Consider the following 18,748-nt stretch of genomic DNA (forward strand, 5'->3'; position numbering starts at 1 on the left):
AAAATACTTCCACCCGCCATTCTTTCACATCCACACACACATAAACAACCACACTGTCACACGAGCAGGTGCTGTGATTGATCAAAAGCCAATGACCTCACGGTCTGAGGCGGGCCTTAGGGCTGAGCACAGCCCTCTATTGGCTGAGAGATTTTAGCCCCAATGACAAGTAAACCAAGCAGGCGTGTTTTGGCAGCTGTCAATCATTCAACGCAATGAAAGCCAATGGAAGCCTTTTGGGATGTAAAAAAATCAGCCCATTTTGACCTATTTTGTGTTTTTCTTGTAACTATTTGATGCTGTTGCTGCTTTAGATTATACCAGAATATAAAAGTAACTATTCTAAAACATTTTAATAATAATTTCTCATCTTTACTCCATAAGATAGCCCCCCTATCTTATGGAGTAAAGATGAGAAATTATTATTAAAATAATCAGCCCCCCTTGCCCATACATACGAGCCATCCCTGCACACACACACACACACACACACACACACACACACACACACACACACACACACACACACACACTCACACACACCCACACACACAAACACTCACACACACACACACACACACACACACACACACACACGCATGATTTTGTCCCTATAATGTGCACGGGCTACTGGCACCGTTCCACTTCCTCATATCACGCAAGAGACGCCACACCACAGAAGAGAGATAGTCACTAACACTTACTCACTCGTTGTAACTTGTGGGGGCTATATTGTCATCCATGAAAAATATTTCGAATCGATGTTAAACTCCAGCCCTCAGTTACATTTAATTATTTCCTAATTCCCTTGACTGATGATTAATTTTGCAATTGTTTTGTCCATGTGATATGAACTAGACAACAAAAACAATGTTGAAGTTTAATAAAATATATTTTATTATCAACGTCAACATTATTATTATAAGAGAAAACGAAGTATTTCTCAGTTACAGAAGTTGACTATACATCATTTCCTTCTTTAGTTTTGTGTAGATCATGAAGTGAAAGTAGTAGTAGACACTAGACAGTGACCGGACACTGCTTCACTTCACTTGAGTGTGCAGCAGACAGCTGTCATATTAATTCATGTGAGAAATTTATTTTTTTTAAACTTAAAACGCAATTTGATATGAAAATTATGAATGTTATTTGAATTAGTCAACAGACAACTGTAAGCAGTAATGTATTAAGCTGTATCGACCATATGGTATCGACCTCCACCATGAAATGCGTCCTTTTTGCCCGTTCCGAGCACTGTAGCTTGACCAGGGTTTGACCTACTAAACTGGTAAACTCTGCACATTACTGATCCAGTCTGGGTCTAGACCGGATACGGAACCGGAGTGTGCATATAGTGTAGTGCAGAGCCAATGAGCCATAGCGGGGCCATATTAGATGGCTCTAGTGTAGTGTATTGTGGTTGAACAAGACCGGATCTGAGTAGGTATACTGGACAGAAGGGGAGTTAGCCATAGGAGTTTGCTCACGGTTACGCGGCGCCGGCAAAAAAAGAACCGATCTACAACAAGCTCACAACGCGTCAAGCGATGGGGCGTGAGCTTGTAGATCGTCTATCTTTGCGGTGCGCGGCGCTGGGCGCGCAACCAACCAATCACCCTTTTAACTCGTCATCGTCGGTGAAAGTAAAGTAGGCTACTTGGGAGGAGCTAAATAAGGGCATGATCGACCATGAAAGCTGGTGGTCGAAGCCTGGAGAGGGACACTTCTTCTTGTTCTGCTGAGACCACCAGACCAGCAGCACTCCGGGGGTCCGCGGATCCCAAATGCTCGATCCTCCTCCTCCGCCAGAAGGGGCCTGTTTTTCTGCGGCGATCATGATTAGATCTCCGGTCGAGTCATCATCGCCCTCCGCTCCGTGTTTTCAGCGTGTCATTGTTGTCAATAAGGTGTTTTATTCTATACGCGCTTAATCGTTATTGTTTAAGGATAGACCTCCTCTTTATGAAGAGGACACCGCTGTTGTCTTTTTCAAACAATAGCCTGTTATTCTGTATTTTTCGGTCTTTGGCGCATGCGACGTCGTAAAAGGAGGAGCACCTTATTATTGGATTATTATTATTTATTATTATTATAGAGGGGAGCGGAATCGAATATATAGAGAGGACAAGAGACTGAGGAAACACAGCAAACATGTTCGATGCGAAAGGGATCCCGTTTATTCTTCTGGACCTGGCATGTCTAATTCTAGGTATGTATATTGAAATGCTTCTTGAGAGAGCCTTCTCCAGCCAGCTGTCATTGCATTGACATTATTATGTGCGGTCACGTGAAGGGAGTGGTGGACTCTACAGCCAGGCCATGGATTATCAATATGTAAATATTGAATGCAAAACGTTCTGGGCTGCTTTGTGTACGCTTTGCACTGCATATTTTTTATTTGTGACTGATGATGTTATGTCATAAAAAACAGCCCATGATGATGTATGCCTTATTTATAATTGCAACTTTTGTTATGCCTATGATACTTTATGGTCAACAGGTTTCTGTACAATTAGCCTACAATATGTATTGGCCAATGAGCTATATTGGAGTCTAATAGAAACCAATAGTCCAAGTCTGACTGTCCTGTGCATATCTAATTTGAGGCGTGCTGCTGCTGCTTTGGTCCTAATTGACCTGATGTTTTACATGAAATACAATTTGTTCAATACAACTTGAAAAAGAAATAAATAGCTTTTCACCCCCTCTTTTTCCTTTAGCCCTAGATAATATAATAGCCTAGAGATAAGTAGTCTAAATGTAACTTGTGTTAAAGTAAATAAATATTAAATATAGCCTACATTAATGATAAATGGTATGCTATATAAATACTGGGATAAAATAGTAGTAAGTAAACAACAACTCAAATAAAGTATTGTGTTACAACACTATTGTGTTGGGATACTACATTTGTATAACTGCTGGCAGTAGTCTATAACTAGTTATACTAGTTATACTGCTAGGATACTAAAACACTGATGATAGCTGATATGAACCAGAAGACTGCCTTCTGATATTCATACATATCACAGTAATTGTTTAGCTATAAAATAATTATTTTGTCTACTAGTATAAGCTACATCACATTGGACATAGTAACGGAATGTCAAATTATTATACTAGAACCTCTAGAAACAACTACATTTACAATGTTTTAATTGTTTTGTAGTGTTTATTTTGAGCACTGCAATGATAAACGATAAATGATCAATAGTGATGTATTTCAAGGAGCGATCCTATATTAGTTTCTTATGTCATCTGAAAATGAAAATTTTGGGCTAAATGTGACAAATATTAGGCAAGCTCGGAGCACAATAGTGGACCTGAACTGTTACCAACTGTCACCATATATTCACAGAACTGTAGGCAATGTTTTGAAAACCATAAACCTGCACTGTCACTCAACCCAGCCCACATGACTCATGTAACTACGATTCATGTAACTACATGCCTATTAATTAGTCTGAAAACATCTCTGTTTGGCGTCAGCAGTCATAAACACTTATCGTTTAGTTATTATCAAGATATGTACTTTATGTATAGCTAAGGTTAGGTTAGCAAGAAGTTCAGTGTAATTACACAGCTGGTAGGTCTACATGTCATAGCTTTGACAGCTCGGGACCGTTTCAGACGCTTTGCATATATGATTTCAACATGTGAATTATTGTATTTTAAATGCATCCCTTGCTTTTATAATCATCCCGTCTATTTCCAGTTGTATTCGACGACACACAGGCATTCATTGTCTCCAGGGTTTTAGTCTGAGATTGTTTTAATCGTATTATGTATGATGGAGACTATGACTCATGAAGCTACAGCTGTCTTCACCACACTAGACTACTAGTACTATACTCTTACAATCCCGAGGGTTAATTTAACTCTGAGACTGTACGAATGGAACCAAATGGACACGTAAGGGTCCATGTGGTTCAATTTGTACAGCCTGTTAATAATAATAAGTTAATAATAACTATTGGCCATCTCACAATGCTGTTCAGATGACTGATGATGAAGTAGACCTACGTTCAGAACACCATTCATTATAGTCAGTTTCCTCTCAAGAGCCATGCTTCTGTTCTGCCAACCTTAGCTATACTGTACCCCATATTGATGCTGTATGGTGCGTGTACTGTGTGCATGTCTTTCATTGTCTTTGGTTTTGTTCCTATTTTCTATGAACATGCACCGTTTCCTGATGGAAGTGCATGTCTTCATGTTCATTGTTGATGTCCTGCTAGGAGTTTCACACCAGCACATGAACGAACTGCTGCGATCCTTTCCCGTCATGCTTTGCATGTAGTGATAACAAAGGGGTAAATGAGGCAAGCCAACCAGGCATAAGACAGAAGCATTACGCTCAGACTTTGGACTGTCAAAACCACTTAGCGTGATTTGCTATCTTTATGATGTTTTTCTATAGGCGGTACCTAAAGACCACAGCACTCTGCACCCTTCCACCCATGCAGTGAAGGACCTTTCAATGTATATTCTCTCAGGACCCGACACAGGACCTTTGCACACTCTCTGGATTAAATGAACAGAACACTAAGGATTTCACCGTGTGAAATCCTTACTCTGATGTTGCTGTGTCACAAATAGATAATGATGTCATACATAGATGATAGTGCAAAGCAACAACAGCTTCCCTCAGCGATGTTCTGCGTTAAGGCTCACCATTGACCTGGCTGCATGGGGGGAAAGCATTGATGTTTCTCTCATTTTGGTCTACTGTAGTATTTACATTTGTGTGTTACTTGAAATATTCTACAACATGAGACAGAACTGAAGCATGTTACTCCAGTCCTTTGGGAAGCTGTTTATTCTGTGCTTTGTTGTTTTGACCTGTGACCCCTCCGCCTCCCCCCCACCTATTGACTCCCGCCTTTAATCCGTCGTGACCTCTCCCTCCACAGGGGGTCTGCCTCTGGCGGCGTTTAACCTGGGTAAGATCCGCCCCTACCAGAGCGGGTTTTACTGTAACGATGACAGCATCAAGTACCCTTTCCACCACAGCACAGTCACCTCCACAGTGCTTTACACTGTGGGCTTCACCCTGCCCATTAGCTGCGTAAGTAGACAAGAGTGTAGGAGTTCGACGACAGTTCACATTTGTTTGCCGCACAAAGAGCTCACAGAGCTGGCAGAAACGTCAACATTCCTCAAATCATCATATTAAATGTTCTGACCAGAAAGGAGACAGCTGGCTGCTATCTTCACCAACCAACAGCTGCATAATGGTCGTTACAACGGGTCAGCTGTCCCCGTTCTAGCCAGAGATGTCTAATAATGTCCTGCTCTGTCATGGTGTGATAAATGACACAGTCTACAGATGACATGGTTGCTGAGGTGTTCCACCAAGATGTTTTTTGGGTTATGTACAAAAATGCATAGATGTGCAAAGGAAGATGTCCACTTAAAAACAAATAATGCATCCATCTGTCCATTTTCTTTTTTGCTAATAGGCCTACTCGTCGTCATCCAATTTAGCTGGCTCCACAAACGTTGGATCATAGCCATAGATCAATAACAGAGAGTGAGACCACTCTCTGGTTTAACTCCATTTCGCCCAGTTAATGGGGCCTTGCGGGGACGAACAGTACAGCGATGTTCTGCATTTTGGATTGAAACAAAACGCGGATGGAATGAATGATAAATACCAGTAATTGTACCCTCTTTAGTTGTTGTTGCGGTATTGGCTGCAGTGGATTTGCACATTCACTTGTAGATTAGAATTTGTCCTCTGCATTTACAAATCCCGTTCAGTCCAGGAAGCAGTTAGTGGTTAACCCATGGGAAAGCATCTGTGTTACTTTAGAACCACCTTAAGCATTATTTTATTCTTTGGCTATTCAAAAATAACAGATATACAAGCTCACAGTGTGGCAGGAAAGTCACGAGATGTGAAATTTTCTTATTTAAACGTGACATCCTGTGCAAATCTTTGAATATAATATATTCTTAAAGCTATTTTTCTTACTCAAATCTTTGCTTCTAGGGGTCCCTGGAACAAAATATGTTCAGATGGGGATGACCCCCAATATAATTTTGGGGGTCCTTCTTGAGCACCACTGATATAGCACCATGTTTTTCAGAAAATTGTTAGGATTTGTTGTGATTTTAAACTTGGGGTGGTGGGTGAGGATCCGTCAAGTCGCAGGTGCAGAGAACATATGCCAACACAGCAAGTATTACACATATCGTCTAAATTTTATTACACACACAGAGAAATATCCTACTATAAATGCGCCATGTCTCTGTCTGTCTGCGTGCGTGCGTGTGTGTGTGTGTGTATGGTTGTAATGCACGTAACTCGAGAACCGTTTGACCCACTGACTTCACATTCGACACACGCGTTCCACACCCCCGCAGGGAGTGCAGTGCCAGGTATCAGGTTGGTCGGACCCACAGTTATGGTTTTGTAGAATGGCCATGGGTCTTTACGGGTTAAATGCCTAGCTCAGGGACACTTGGAGTCTTGGACACATGCTGGGAGGACATGGGGAGACCAACCGATGACCTTCCAATCCTATTCTCTAACCACGGCACTGGTTGATTTATTCATGAAGACCAACCAAATGAGGAAGTACCAAAGTTTACTGGCCATAATCCTAACTCTATGGCCATAATAAATGGGTGTAATATCACAAATACTTCAAAGGCTATGGCGCGCTGAAGAGATTGTTAACATTATGAACATTAAAGGAACATCCGCACACAAACAAAAAAGTTTAATAAACCTTTTCGAGAGTGTGGATGTTTTGCTCATTATATCAGCCACTGTGGTTAAGTAGCTTGATTGGCGCATTGATCTCTCATACAGACTCAAAGCAACTATTGCCTTATTAGTGGATATAAAGGTGATATGATCATTATTTAAAAAATATATATATATCGTTCCACTGATTGAAAATACATTGGGAATGAAATTAACAAAATGTTAATTTGTCAATTACTTGTTGAACTGAACTGAATTGAGCAGCAAGTTCTACCGCCTCCATCCTGCTTTGTGCAAAAACAGCTGGAATTCAGGATCCGTTTGGTTAATAACTGGGACAGAAAGTGCTGCTGGCACTCATGGTATTATCGTGTGTGCGTGCGTGTCTGTTTCTGGCTATTGTCTACTGCCTAATAAGTATACAAGAGTTCAGCCAGTGTGTGTGCAGTTTAATCCCTTGTGTCAGGGTTGCTGTGCAGGGTTAAAGCTCTATCCAGGTTATCCAGGTTTTCCACAGACCCTAGTATAGGATATCTTTGGCAAATAATGTGCATTTTGGGGGCTCCTATTTGACTAAAAGTTAGATATTATGATTCTCACATCATCTGGTAGCTCCACTGTTATGGATTTGAGACAGTATAAAGTTAAGAGGGAGGACGTCACTTTGCATCACTTGCTAGAGAATTGCCCTAGCCTGCCTGCCTGGTTGCCATAGTTACACAATGTATGATAGCAAACCACAGCTGTAGATACATGGTTTGATGAGAAAACAGGAAGTGCAATTGTTTGTATTTATGTGTTACATTGGTTCAAACATACACAAAACATAAATATTTTGAATATTTAAAGTTACTTTAACCACTCTTAGGTTACGGCATATAACATTTATAAAGACATGCTCAAAATAGGGATGCCAGGGTGTTTTAATCGATTAAAACCGGAAAAGCAGCTGTTTATTTTTTTATTTTTTGCGTGGGATATTCAAAAATAGCAGACGTACAAGCTCACACCGCATCACTTCATGTTGCGCTGCGAGCTTGTACATTCATTGGAAAAGAATCTTGAAAGAATGATTACTACTGATTTTTAGAAGGCATTTTGTAGAATCTTCCCTCGGGGCTCAATGAGTTAAAGATTAAAGTCTGTCAGTTTGCCAAAGGGAAGAGCAATGGTCACACACAGTAAACTCTGTGGGAGAGAGATGAAGATAGAGAAAGTAGTGGTCAGTCTGTTAAAGAGCAGATAAAGTGAGTGTGTAACACGAGAGCGTATCAGACACACAAGTACAGGTAAAGCCCCCTGTGCAGCTGAAACACAGCCTAGAACCACACCGTCCTCCATAAACTCCTCCATACAGGACAACATGCTGCAGTATTTATGTGCTTTTCAACCCTTTTCATATCATGGCCCATTCTTTTTTCGGCATTTGAGCCACCTACAACCATTTATAAGATTTAGCCACAATTCCATGCTGTATTGATGTGGTACGATAGGAGAGATAACAGACGTTGATCAAAATAACTAAATTTAATCACTTTAACATTATCTAATTGTGCAGACTTCTTGTCAATTAAGTAATGCAAATGTTTAACAATGATTTCACCTCACCACCGAAAATCCAGACTATGTATGTACTGTGCACAAGTGTGTACCGGTATACTAGTGTTTGAGCTAGTTATATTCCCTTTATTTGGTTGTTGTTCACCACACTGCTACTGTACAACCTCATCCAAGTGGAAACTCTGAAGAGCCCAAAGGTGTATTTTGGGATATGTATAAAACACTATATATTTTGTGTCTGCCTGTATGTGAGTTTGGGATTTTGGGCTTTCTATAAGCTATAACACCCACTTCTGGCCAATGTCTAAATGTGTGTTGTCATGCTATCACTAACCGTACTGATATTAACCTCTCATTCCTCCTGTTCCTGGAAGTCAGGAAGGACCCGCCTGCCTGCAACCTTCCTGTTTCCTGGGTATTTCTCTAAGTCTAGCTGACCCATGCATGTTTTAAAGCTGCAATCCGCAACTTTCATGTCCAATCCAGGATCTGAACCTGGATCCCTCGAACGAGCGGCAACTTGCCCCGTTTGGGCAGAGGATGAATTACATTCTGAGCTTCACACAATACCACTTGTCAACCAGTAGTGGTCCTATCCAACACTATACATTTCTCAGTAGAAGAGCAGGTAGACCTACAACCACTGTATTGTCTTAATTACATTGTATTGGAAGAAAAAGCTCCAGCACACTAATTATTCCTTGATGGAAACTTTGTATTAACACACTCTACCATAAAGTACACATTGGTCAAAATAAAAACGTGGACAATGAAAAAAGTGGTTGGATGGCAGCTTTACTAAATCTCTGACGTTGGTCTTTGTCTTTTGGCGTCTCAGGTTCTTCCTCCATCATGTCTTCACAAACAGCGGTGTTGCGTCATGTTCGTGATCTTATCATAACCTGTATTTTCTTTGTGTTTCTCTCGTTGCTTCCCTGTTAGCCGGACTCCCGTTTGCAATACTCACAGTGCGACACAAACCTTTCGTCCGGGGCTTTTTCTGTAGCGATGATTCGATCAAGTACCCCCTTAAAGATGACACCATTTCCTATCAGTTGTTAGGGGGCATTATGATTCCAGTCACAGTGCTCACTGTAAGTGCATCTGTTTTGTTTTGTGATAATATAATATACACCTCTGTCCCCCCCCTTTTTATTGGCTCCTATTTCATTTATCTTTGGCTTTCATTCCAGTGACTCTCAACCTTTATAATCAGAAGGAACACCAGTTTGATATCCATTTAGGACACGGATCCCCATTGCATAGTTTCTTATCTCTGGGACCCCAATCCTCCTTATTTTGACTCAGGGGCTGTACAAATTGAACCAAATGGACCCCATTTGTTCAGTATCGGGGTTACAGACCCCTAACTCGCCAAGGACCCCACGTTGAGAACCACTGTTTTATTCTCCATTTATGTCATTCCCTTCCTTTGTCAATCTTTTGACCTGGTGACAATCTGTGTTGCTAAGAAGCCATTTGTGGATCCTCTTGCAAAAACAAAAGTAAATAACCTCTTGCTTAGAAAGTGGTCAGAGTCCTCTGGGTCTGAACCAACATTTGTGTCTAAGCAAACACAGTAGTACACAATAGAACGTCCCTATGTCTGTACTTATTCAGAAAGAGTTCTCTTGATGTTAATCCTGGATTCCAAATGATGTCTAGTACCATAGGCCTAGATAATAACCAAAGAGAAGAATGAACACGTAGATGCACGTAGACACTCAAGCCACACGTTACTCATAACATTGCAGGATGACGTGCCAAAGCACAGTGTTCATTATCAACAATCCAAGCGGCTTTTTCAATGTCACGTTTTAACTTTATGAATAGAAAACAGAGCATGTGTAATTATTATAATTATAATAATTTAGTCCCCTTTTGATGTAGGGGTTAGTAGTCATCCTAACTACTAGGAGCAATGTAGTCTCAAGACTAAAGACTGTTGGAGACAAATGCTTCTGTAACACCTACATCATGCAGTCTGTTACAGTACATTGGAATTGCTGAAACAGTTAGATGACCGCCTCACCCCCACTTCCATTTAGTCGCATAAACTTGTACTATGGTTAATCAAAAGTAGTCGAAGCATAATGATCTAGGTTGCTGCTTATATATTTTAAAATATATCTTCGTGAATGGAATCGACAAACGATGACAACTTCCTTTGTACGGCTTTCAGGGGGAGTAATTATAAAGCATTCGACAGTTGTGGAATAGTTTTCTGGCTTGTGAGACTAGGAAGCGGCAGGGAAGTGCCATTAATAAAATAATAACCGGAAAAGCATCTGTGTCATTTTAGATTTTAGCGATATATATTGGATATTAAAAATAGCAGATTTACAAGCTCATAGCTCGTCATTTCGTGCTACGCTATGAGCTTGTAGATTTTCTATTTTTGAAAAATCGTAAACATTTGTGATAGGGGTCCGCGACCAAATACATATCACTTTGGGCACCACTGATATAGTAACATGTTTTTCAGAGAACTGTTAGGATTTAGAAGATTTTTTTTTTTTAATCTGCCAGGTCTTAATGGGTAAATACAGCGCCAGAGGAGCAGTTATGGATTATGTCTCTTGCTCAGGTACACTTGGACACATAGACTGGACGTACAGGGGTTGCCGAACTGGTGACCTTCTGATTACCAGACGGCCTTGGCTTCCACTCACCTACAGCCATCCATAATTAATGTATAATTCATCTCCTTCAACAACTTCTCTGTTGCAAATTGTATGACGCAAATGTACCTCAAACGGAAACTTCTGAATACATTTGTGTCGTACAACTATCAATTATCCACCCTGTGGTTGAGCAGTTATTTGTCAAATTTAGACAAACTTTTGAGTCAGTAGATTTAGTAGATTTGATGAAGGCAATGCCAGGAGTGTGTCATCAACTCCTAGTGGATAGAGTGAGCCCTCCAGACTGATTGCATTAGAAATGTTGCAAAACAAACATTTAGTAATCAATGTCCTCAAGGACTTGGAAACAGTAACGTTTTCTAATGAGTTTCATATACATGCGCGTGCATGAGCGCACACACAAATACTGTATGTAAAGTAGGTAATGTTTCAGCTTGAACTGGATCTGCTTTGAAAAATACCTATTTTTTCCCCCTTTCCGTTTTTAATTTTGTAATTTAAGTGGACATCATCCTATGACCATCTATTCATGTTGTCAGTTCAGGAGTATTTACACTAGCAGGGTAATAAAAGTGTAATAAAAGATTACAGGTGAAGATTAATATTGTTCAGGTGGGCACTCCTCTAAAATGTAATATGTCACATAGTTTGTTCCTTCTAGTTGTTCCTTTTCCACATAAGTTAATTCATAGTCATACCCCATTACCCATTGACAATAATTACCATTATCAGTTACAGTATATGATTTCAGAAACAATGTAAGAAAGTACCAACTTTGTGGATATTTAGAACATAAAACAAGAACACAAAATATATATATGTATTTGCAGAGACTATGTTGACATTACCTACTGTCATCAATTATGTTAAATTTCTATTAGATTTATATTTTGATATTTCATACTTCATGCTTTGTTGTACTGCGAGCAAACAAAAAGTTAAACTGTGGTTGCAAGTCGTCGCTGTTGGCCAGGAACCCTTGTATCTACATAGTTCATTATGTTTTTTACATAAATTAACAAACATAGCGGATATACAAGCTTGTAAGAAAGTGGTTAAGACTGTCTTTAAGAGATTAATTTGTGACTAAATAATAACTATATTGGAACACAGGTTCTTTTTTCCATTCCTTTTTGTTAATTATTTTACATACAAGGTTTCCCCACACAGCAACGAAGAGTACTTGCCCAATAATTTCTTTGCTCTTCATACTGTCCAATATTTGTTAACTAACCTATACCTCTGTATCCGTATCTCCCTTACCTACAGATGATCTTTGGGGAGTGTCTTTCAGTTTACCTAAAGCGCATCAAATCCAAGTCGTCTATCACCAACAGCTATGTGGCATGTGTTTACAAAGCTGTTGGTACTTTCCTGTTTGGCGCTGCAATGAGCCAGTCGCTCACTGACATAGCCAAGTATTCTATTGGCCGGCTCAGGCCGCATTTCCTGGATGTTTGCAAACCGGACTGGAACCTAATCAACTGTTCGGCAGGGTACATCGAAAACTTTACTTGCACCGGAAACATCAGGATGGTCAATGAGGGCAGGTATGTTTCTGGTTCTCTGTGATGTACATTTGTATGCAGGTATGCACTTTCTTTTCATAGAGTTATAACCACATGAACCCTCCTCTATTCTGGAGGGCGAACATTCGGCAAATAGACAATCTACAAGGTTTGGAAAACCTACACATACAGTAGTTGGGGCTAGAATGTACTGTATATAGACCGTGTTGTTCCAGTGTGATCTGGTGCAGATGTACTTCTACACCCTGGCCTGCATGGACACATCACTGATCAGACCAACCTGTGTATGTTTGAGCTGTTGCACAGTCCACAACCAAGCTTGTGAGACTGGCACCGAAACACCTTCTGGTGGAACCGGGATACCTCATCAAAGTATACTATTACTAACATACTGAGAAGAAAATCTAGGGGTCTAATACTAATTAATTTTATATTCGGTGAGGACTCTTGGTTCATGTTATGTTGAAGTATGGCTACCGTATAGTATACTATTATACTCTGGTCTAACCGTGTCTGCTAATCATAAAATAAATAAAGGCTGCGAGAGAGGAGAGAGTGTAAGGTAACATGCTCCAGTCTGGATCGTCTGACTGTAATGTGAGCTCTTCATGGAAGAAAAGGTACAGAGGTCAGAAGAGAATGTTATGCACATCAGTGGTTCTCAACATGCGGCTCGGGACCCCCAGGGGGGTTCCCAGATGAGATGACAGTGAAGTGACAGTTTAAGGACTTTTAAGATCGCTTTAATACCTAAAACGAAAGAAAGCAACAAAGAAAGTAAGAAAAGGGGGGTTCTCAGTTAAGATATGCTTATCTTGGGGGTTCACGGTCTGAAAAAGTTTAGCATTACATCAAACTTTGTCTCTTTCGACCTAAGTAAAGTATGCGTGTAGTGTGTGTGGGGATGACTAATTTATCCTGTGTGCATCGACGCACACAGGTGTGTAGGCAGTAGTCGGTCACACCCAGCTCCGAGTCTTAATTAGACCATCATCCACCCTACTCCATAAAACAATACAAGAAAGAGAACGTGACGTCAAAGTTGAAAGTAATAATGGGCGAACCTCACAAGATGGTGCTTCCTGTCCTAACAATTATTGGAATTGTAGGAGATGAGTTGGCTTGGTAAATAGTTGATCAGCTACTTACCTACCAGTATTTATTATATTATTTCATGTAATTGAATCTCTTTCTTTTTTAGGTAGTATTAAAAGTCCTTAAATTGTCACTTTACTGTCATCTGGGGAGCACCAAACATCATCCGGGGACCGCGATATGTTGAGATCAACTGTGGTAGAACACTGAGTGGTAATGTGGTTTCACTTGCTGATACAACCTGAGACAGTTTCATTGACCACACACACGCACATATTGGTGCACCAAGTCTGTAGGGTGCCATGTCATAGCCCAGACTTATTGGGTCTGCTGCTTACGTGTAGCCCAGACTTACTGGGTCTGCTGCTTGTATGTATACCTACTACCTACATACTTTTGTATACTTTGTTAGGCCTGCAGATCAAATCCGCTACCACAGAGATGGTTTAGAGGTCTGGCTGGTGTTGTGTCATCATTGGGTTGTGCTACTGTGGTCTCTTGGGTCTGACTGGTGTCTCTCCACCAACACTAAACATGAATATTGCATCTACTGCATACCCAGTGCATTGTAAAATATGAATTATTGTTACTTTTAAAGTAATATTATTACTTTACATATTACTCCCTGACAAAAGTAACTACCGGTAGTTACGTTTTGTCTCTCGCCCCCAGTAATTGCATCTTTTGTCCCCAAAAGTCTCACACTACCCAGTTTGTTCCGGACTGCATTGGTGCAGTTTTGTCATGAAATAATCACAAAAAAGGAAAGGAAGAGGAAAGTTTAAAGCACAAGTTGTCAAGTCGAGTTGACATGATAGGGTCCAGGATGCTGGAAAAGGGGACAGGGAGAAGCATGATGTTTATAGAGCCTATTTCACTGGCTCATTTCACAACAAATAAATGAATAAAGATTACACTAATTTGACAGTGATTACATCACACTTCAAAATATAATATACATAATGAATATGGTATATTATTATTTACACACATTCAAACGGCATACCCTCCCACACATGTGACCCTCGCTCTCACGCACACTCGCAACTCTCTCTCATGTGAGTCAAGACAGCAAAGAGCAGATGATCTATTGTTTTGTCTATATAATCTATTATACATTACAGTGTGTACTGTAACTTTTAGCATGAAGCTAGGCAGTAATGGAAAGATGACATAGTTTGGCCCTAAAGCCCTAGAGGCTATATATCTGTCTGACACAAATACTTTTCTTACCACTGCAGTATTTGTATAGAGCAGTGTTTCTCAACCTGGGCCTAGGCTTCTCTTGCCAACAACTAATGGCCAAGAAGGTAGAAGTGAGTATTTAGTCACAACTTGTTGATAGCTGTACTAACGATACAAGAGGAACAAGACCAGCGGAAGCAGCTTGTGTCGCAGATCTCGAGGGTACTCGAATGATGACGACGACTAACGATAGGAGGTTATGGTGGTGCAGGTTCCTAGACCTTAGTGCTGTCCGGATTCTGTACATCTCTTGATGAATGAAGAAGATAGCAATGTGAAACCCAAACCCAACATGAATGCCTAAACAATCTGTGCCAGGCACCCCCCACAGTGGAATGGTGCCTTACTGCATCAATGTGTACTGTAATATTATACCCCAACGGCCCAACCCCTGTGTGTGTGTGCGCGCGCACACTTGCGTGTGTGTGCACGCGTGCGTGTGTGTTTATGGGAGTAACCAGCCTAGTCCTGTCACTAGTCTATACATAGACAGCGCTGCACACTGCTTCTTAAATAAACAGGAAGTAACTAGTCTACACCCCACTGCATTATTCAGAGACATAAACACACTAACTCTTCCATGGACCCCATAGCCTGGATATGGGTGTGTCAGAGTGCATAAGGTGTCAGGGTGCATAAGGGTGTGTGTGTGTGTGGGGAGGGGTGCGTGGGTGTTCATGAATAGGTTATGGTCCTTTCACACAGTACGCACATCTTCATTGGCGCTTGCCATTGCCGTCTATGCGTTTCCTTTTTTAAAGGCCTGTCAGGAAGTCTTTGTGGTGTTTTTGTAGAACAATGGAATAATAGCTGTAATGAATTATTATCTTTCAGTTCCATTAATTGGTCTAGGCTCCTGGTGGATTAGATTTTTCTTCAAGATAAGACCCAAAGTCCAAAAAGATGTCCTCCTTTCTAACAAATCAGGAAATTGCAATGTTTTTTATAATGATTGACAGATGTAATTATGACAGGTAAATCGTGGAGCAAATCCATAGGTTAACAGAGGGTGAGTGTGACACGCATTGGCGTCCAGTTGTCAAAGATGGTCAAGTTGTCACCCTTGACTAAGACTTTAGTTACACAATACCTCATAGTAAGAATTATATGACAGGACATGATTCAAAATGTTACACAATAAGCTGTTACACGATAATTGATAAAGCAGGCCTATCAGCTCCCTTTACTGCATGTGTTGTAATTAAAAAAAAAATATATATATATATATACACATATATATATACACATATGATCAGCTAAGATGGGTCTGTAATATCATCTCTGCCGGGTGGAAACCTCCAAAACTGTTACTTTTCAGGATTCAAATTCAAAACTAGCAGATCTACAAACTCAAATTGTGAGCGTGTGGATCTGCTACTCAACAATGGGTTTAAGTGGTTATGTCACTACAGAGCCTTAAAACATATACCTTTTGATCTTGTTCTAGGCTATCCTTCTACTCTGGACACTCCTCGTTCTCCATGTACTGCATGCTGTTCTTGGCTGTAAGTATCATAAGAAACCTATGATTCATAGTTATTAAATCAATTTGCATTTTCTGGCAGATACTGTTTAAAGCCAAGAGGTAAAAAGGAAAAACAAATGACTATTATCCAGCTCATAGATTAATAACTGCTAGGTGAGGTCAAATGTAAAATATATGAGAGCTATTGTATGCCAGTGCTCACCCCAGTTTGATGTCCCCATATATGGGGACTAGGTTGGCGGAGGGTGTGTAGAGCCCAGGATCACATTAGATAATTGACACAGGGGTGAAAATGAGTTACAAAATTGTGGGATAAAAAATATATATATAAAAAAAAACAGTTTGAGTTTGAGCACGCAGGCCTTCCTCAGCTTTTCAAACACGTTTGTTTGAAACGCTGAGGAAGGCGTTTCAAACAAACTATACGAGGACATGGCATCTCTGTGCTGGGAGTCTGGGCAGACCAATTATTTTACAAATATATATATATTTTTTTATATATTTGCAGAATAGATTAGTTTTTATTAACCGTTACCATGTTTCTCTCTCAGCTGTACCTTCAGGCCAGACTCCAGGTTGAATGGGCCAGGCTCTTGCGACCTACTCTTCAGTTTTTCCTGATCGCTGCGTCGGTGTACACAGGACTGTCCAGGGTGTCCGATTATAAGCACCACTGGAGCGATGTGCTGACCGGACTACTACAGGGCGCTCTTATGGCCATTCTGGTGGTAAGTAGGCCTGCTGAACTACTAACCAATTGAACCCTTGCATCCCTATTCTGAGGGTGAACATTCAGAGAAAAATCATTAACAATGACACACTATTCTTTGTCTCTCTACAGGTGTTTTGCGTATCCGACTTCTTCAAAAACAGAGTGGAGCCACAGAAGGAATCTGACATCCCCCATACAACCCTTCAGGAGTCCGCTACAAACGCAAACTTTGACAGCCCCAACTAAAAAGCCACACGGAAACAGAGATCAAACACTCTCTAGCCCTCATTTATTCTCATGTACTCTGCATGGACATACAGTATAGAGCATTGCTGATGGAGTATGTCTGTTGTAGTGCTTCATTGTCCTTGGTTTAAATCCACATACGGTGAGCTAGAGTATGAATGTGCATCTTTATTTACAAAAAACTAAACAAAAGGGGGAGGGGGAGCCAGATTGCATTAACATTCTGGCTGCTGCTCACCAGATTCAATTAGATTTAAGTGGCTGCAAAGGAACAGACAAAAAAAACATCTTACCAGGAGTAAAGTGACGATGACATAAGCGCCTAAATGCCTAATTTATGCTCCGTCACACAATATAATCATATTCCGGAAATAGCAGAGCTACAAGCTCACAACATGTAACATCCGCAACGAGATGTGTGCTTGTAGGTTGGCTATTTGCGCTTGCGACACAGTCATGTGATTAAGTATGAATGGGGCTTAATCAAGCCTTCAAGCTCAACAGAAGTGGCTGACAGTTATATCGGGGATGAAGGATTTGGACGGACAGGAACCATATTAGCATGTACCTGCTGAGCCAGTGGGAAGACTTTAATGCATGCGCACACTAAAGGTTTAAACCACTGCTGGCGAGGGAAACCTGTGAATGTAACCCTGCTTTGTGCTTTTCTTTTATTGGAGTCAGCAACTCCACATCAATTGCTGATCTAGACTCAATCTTAATTACACCACTATGATTTTAATGTATTTGAGTTTTTTATTTTGTCTGACTGCAAATAATGTTTGTTGGTTGGGTCCAGTGTTAAAGCTGCATTGTGCAACATTTTTCATCACAGGGTATGAAAATAATCTGCACAGTATGAAGATTTCATAACACAACAGATCTGTGTGTGTGTGTGTTTCTCCTCTTTTCTGAAGAGTGTTGTCAGCATCTGACTGAACTCTAAATTGGGACTTGGGTCTCTTACCCTTAAAAGCTCCTGCCAGAACCGTTGAAACGACTGGTGCCTCGTCGTCAGTCATCTGCTCACCCCCTCCGACACCCATGTTTCCCACTACTGCATTATGGGGGAAATTCTAGCACAAGATGCACTTCGGTTAAATCATAAATGGCCATTTCAATTAGCCGTATCCATGCAATAAGTGATAACCCATTGAATTGATACATTTATTTACACCAAACACCTCTTCACAAAACCAAAATGAAACCAAGGTATGGAGTCAACTTGTTTTCAAACAATGGCAAATCATATGAATAATTCCCCCTTCCCCTTCATGAGTAGGGAAGCATATTAAACAATAAGGAAATAATTCATATGGCTATGATTTCATAGAGAGGGCAGTCTTACTAGTGTCCATCAGGAGATGCTGACCTTGAAATAAAACATCACTGCAATCAGAATCCAACCTTGTACACAAATCAATGTGACTTGCCTCGTGTTTTGGTCAAAGCTGGAAACTAGATCGACAGTTTTGAGTCCCATGTTGCCTTCGCTGTACTGCTAACTGCTGCTAG

The 18,748-nt window shown here is 40.6% G+C and overlaps 1 protein-coding gene across 3 annotated transcripts; it reads left to right on the forward strand.

The window, feature by feature from the left end:
- The first annotated feature begins 1,651 nt into the window (after window positions 1-1,651).
- plpp1a (phospholipid phosphatase 1a) lies at window positions 1,652-18,113 on the forward strand. 3 transcript variants are annotated; one of them, XR_013963490.1, is made up of 7 exons: window positions 1,654-2,209; window positions 4,914-5,068; window positions 12,190-12,470; window positions 16,237-16,294; window positions 16,827-17,003; window positions 17,117-17,306; window positions 17,385-18,113. XR_013963490.1 is itself a non-coding variant. In XM_080756684.1 (6 exons), exons 1-6 carry the CDS (start codon window positions 2,152-2,154, stop codon window positions 17,231-17,233), a joined length of 843 nt encoding a protein of 280 aa, XP_080612810.1. In that variant the 5' UTR covers window positions 1,652-2,151; the 3' UTR covers window positions 17,234-18,113. The 3 variants fall into 3 exon arrangements, 2 of the variants coding, with proteins under 2 accessions (XP_080612810.1, XP_080612809.1); XM_080756684.1 differs by lacking the exon at window positions 4,914-5,068 and adding an exon at window positions 9,218-9,369 and having other exon boundaries at window positions 1,652-2,209; window positions 17,117-18,113; XM_080756683.1 differs by having other exon boundaries at window positions 17,117-18,113.
- Window positions 18,114-18,748: the final 635 nt, after the last annotated feature.

The sequence above is a fragment of the Protomyctophum bolini genome (assembly GCF_963924005.1).
Source record: "Protomyctophum bolini genome assembly, chromosome: 22".
Taxonomy (NCBI): Eukaryota; Metazoa; Chordata; class Actinopteri; order Myctophiformes; family Myctophidae; genus Protomyctophum; species Protomyctophum bolini.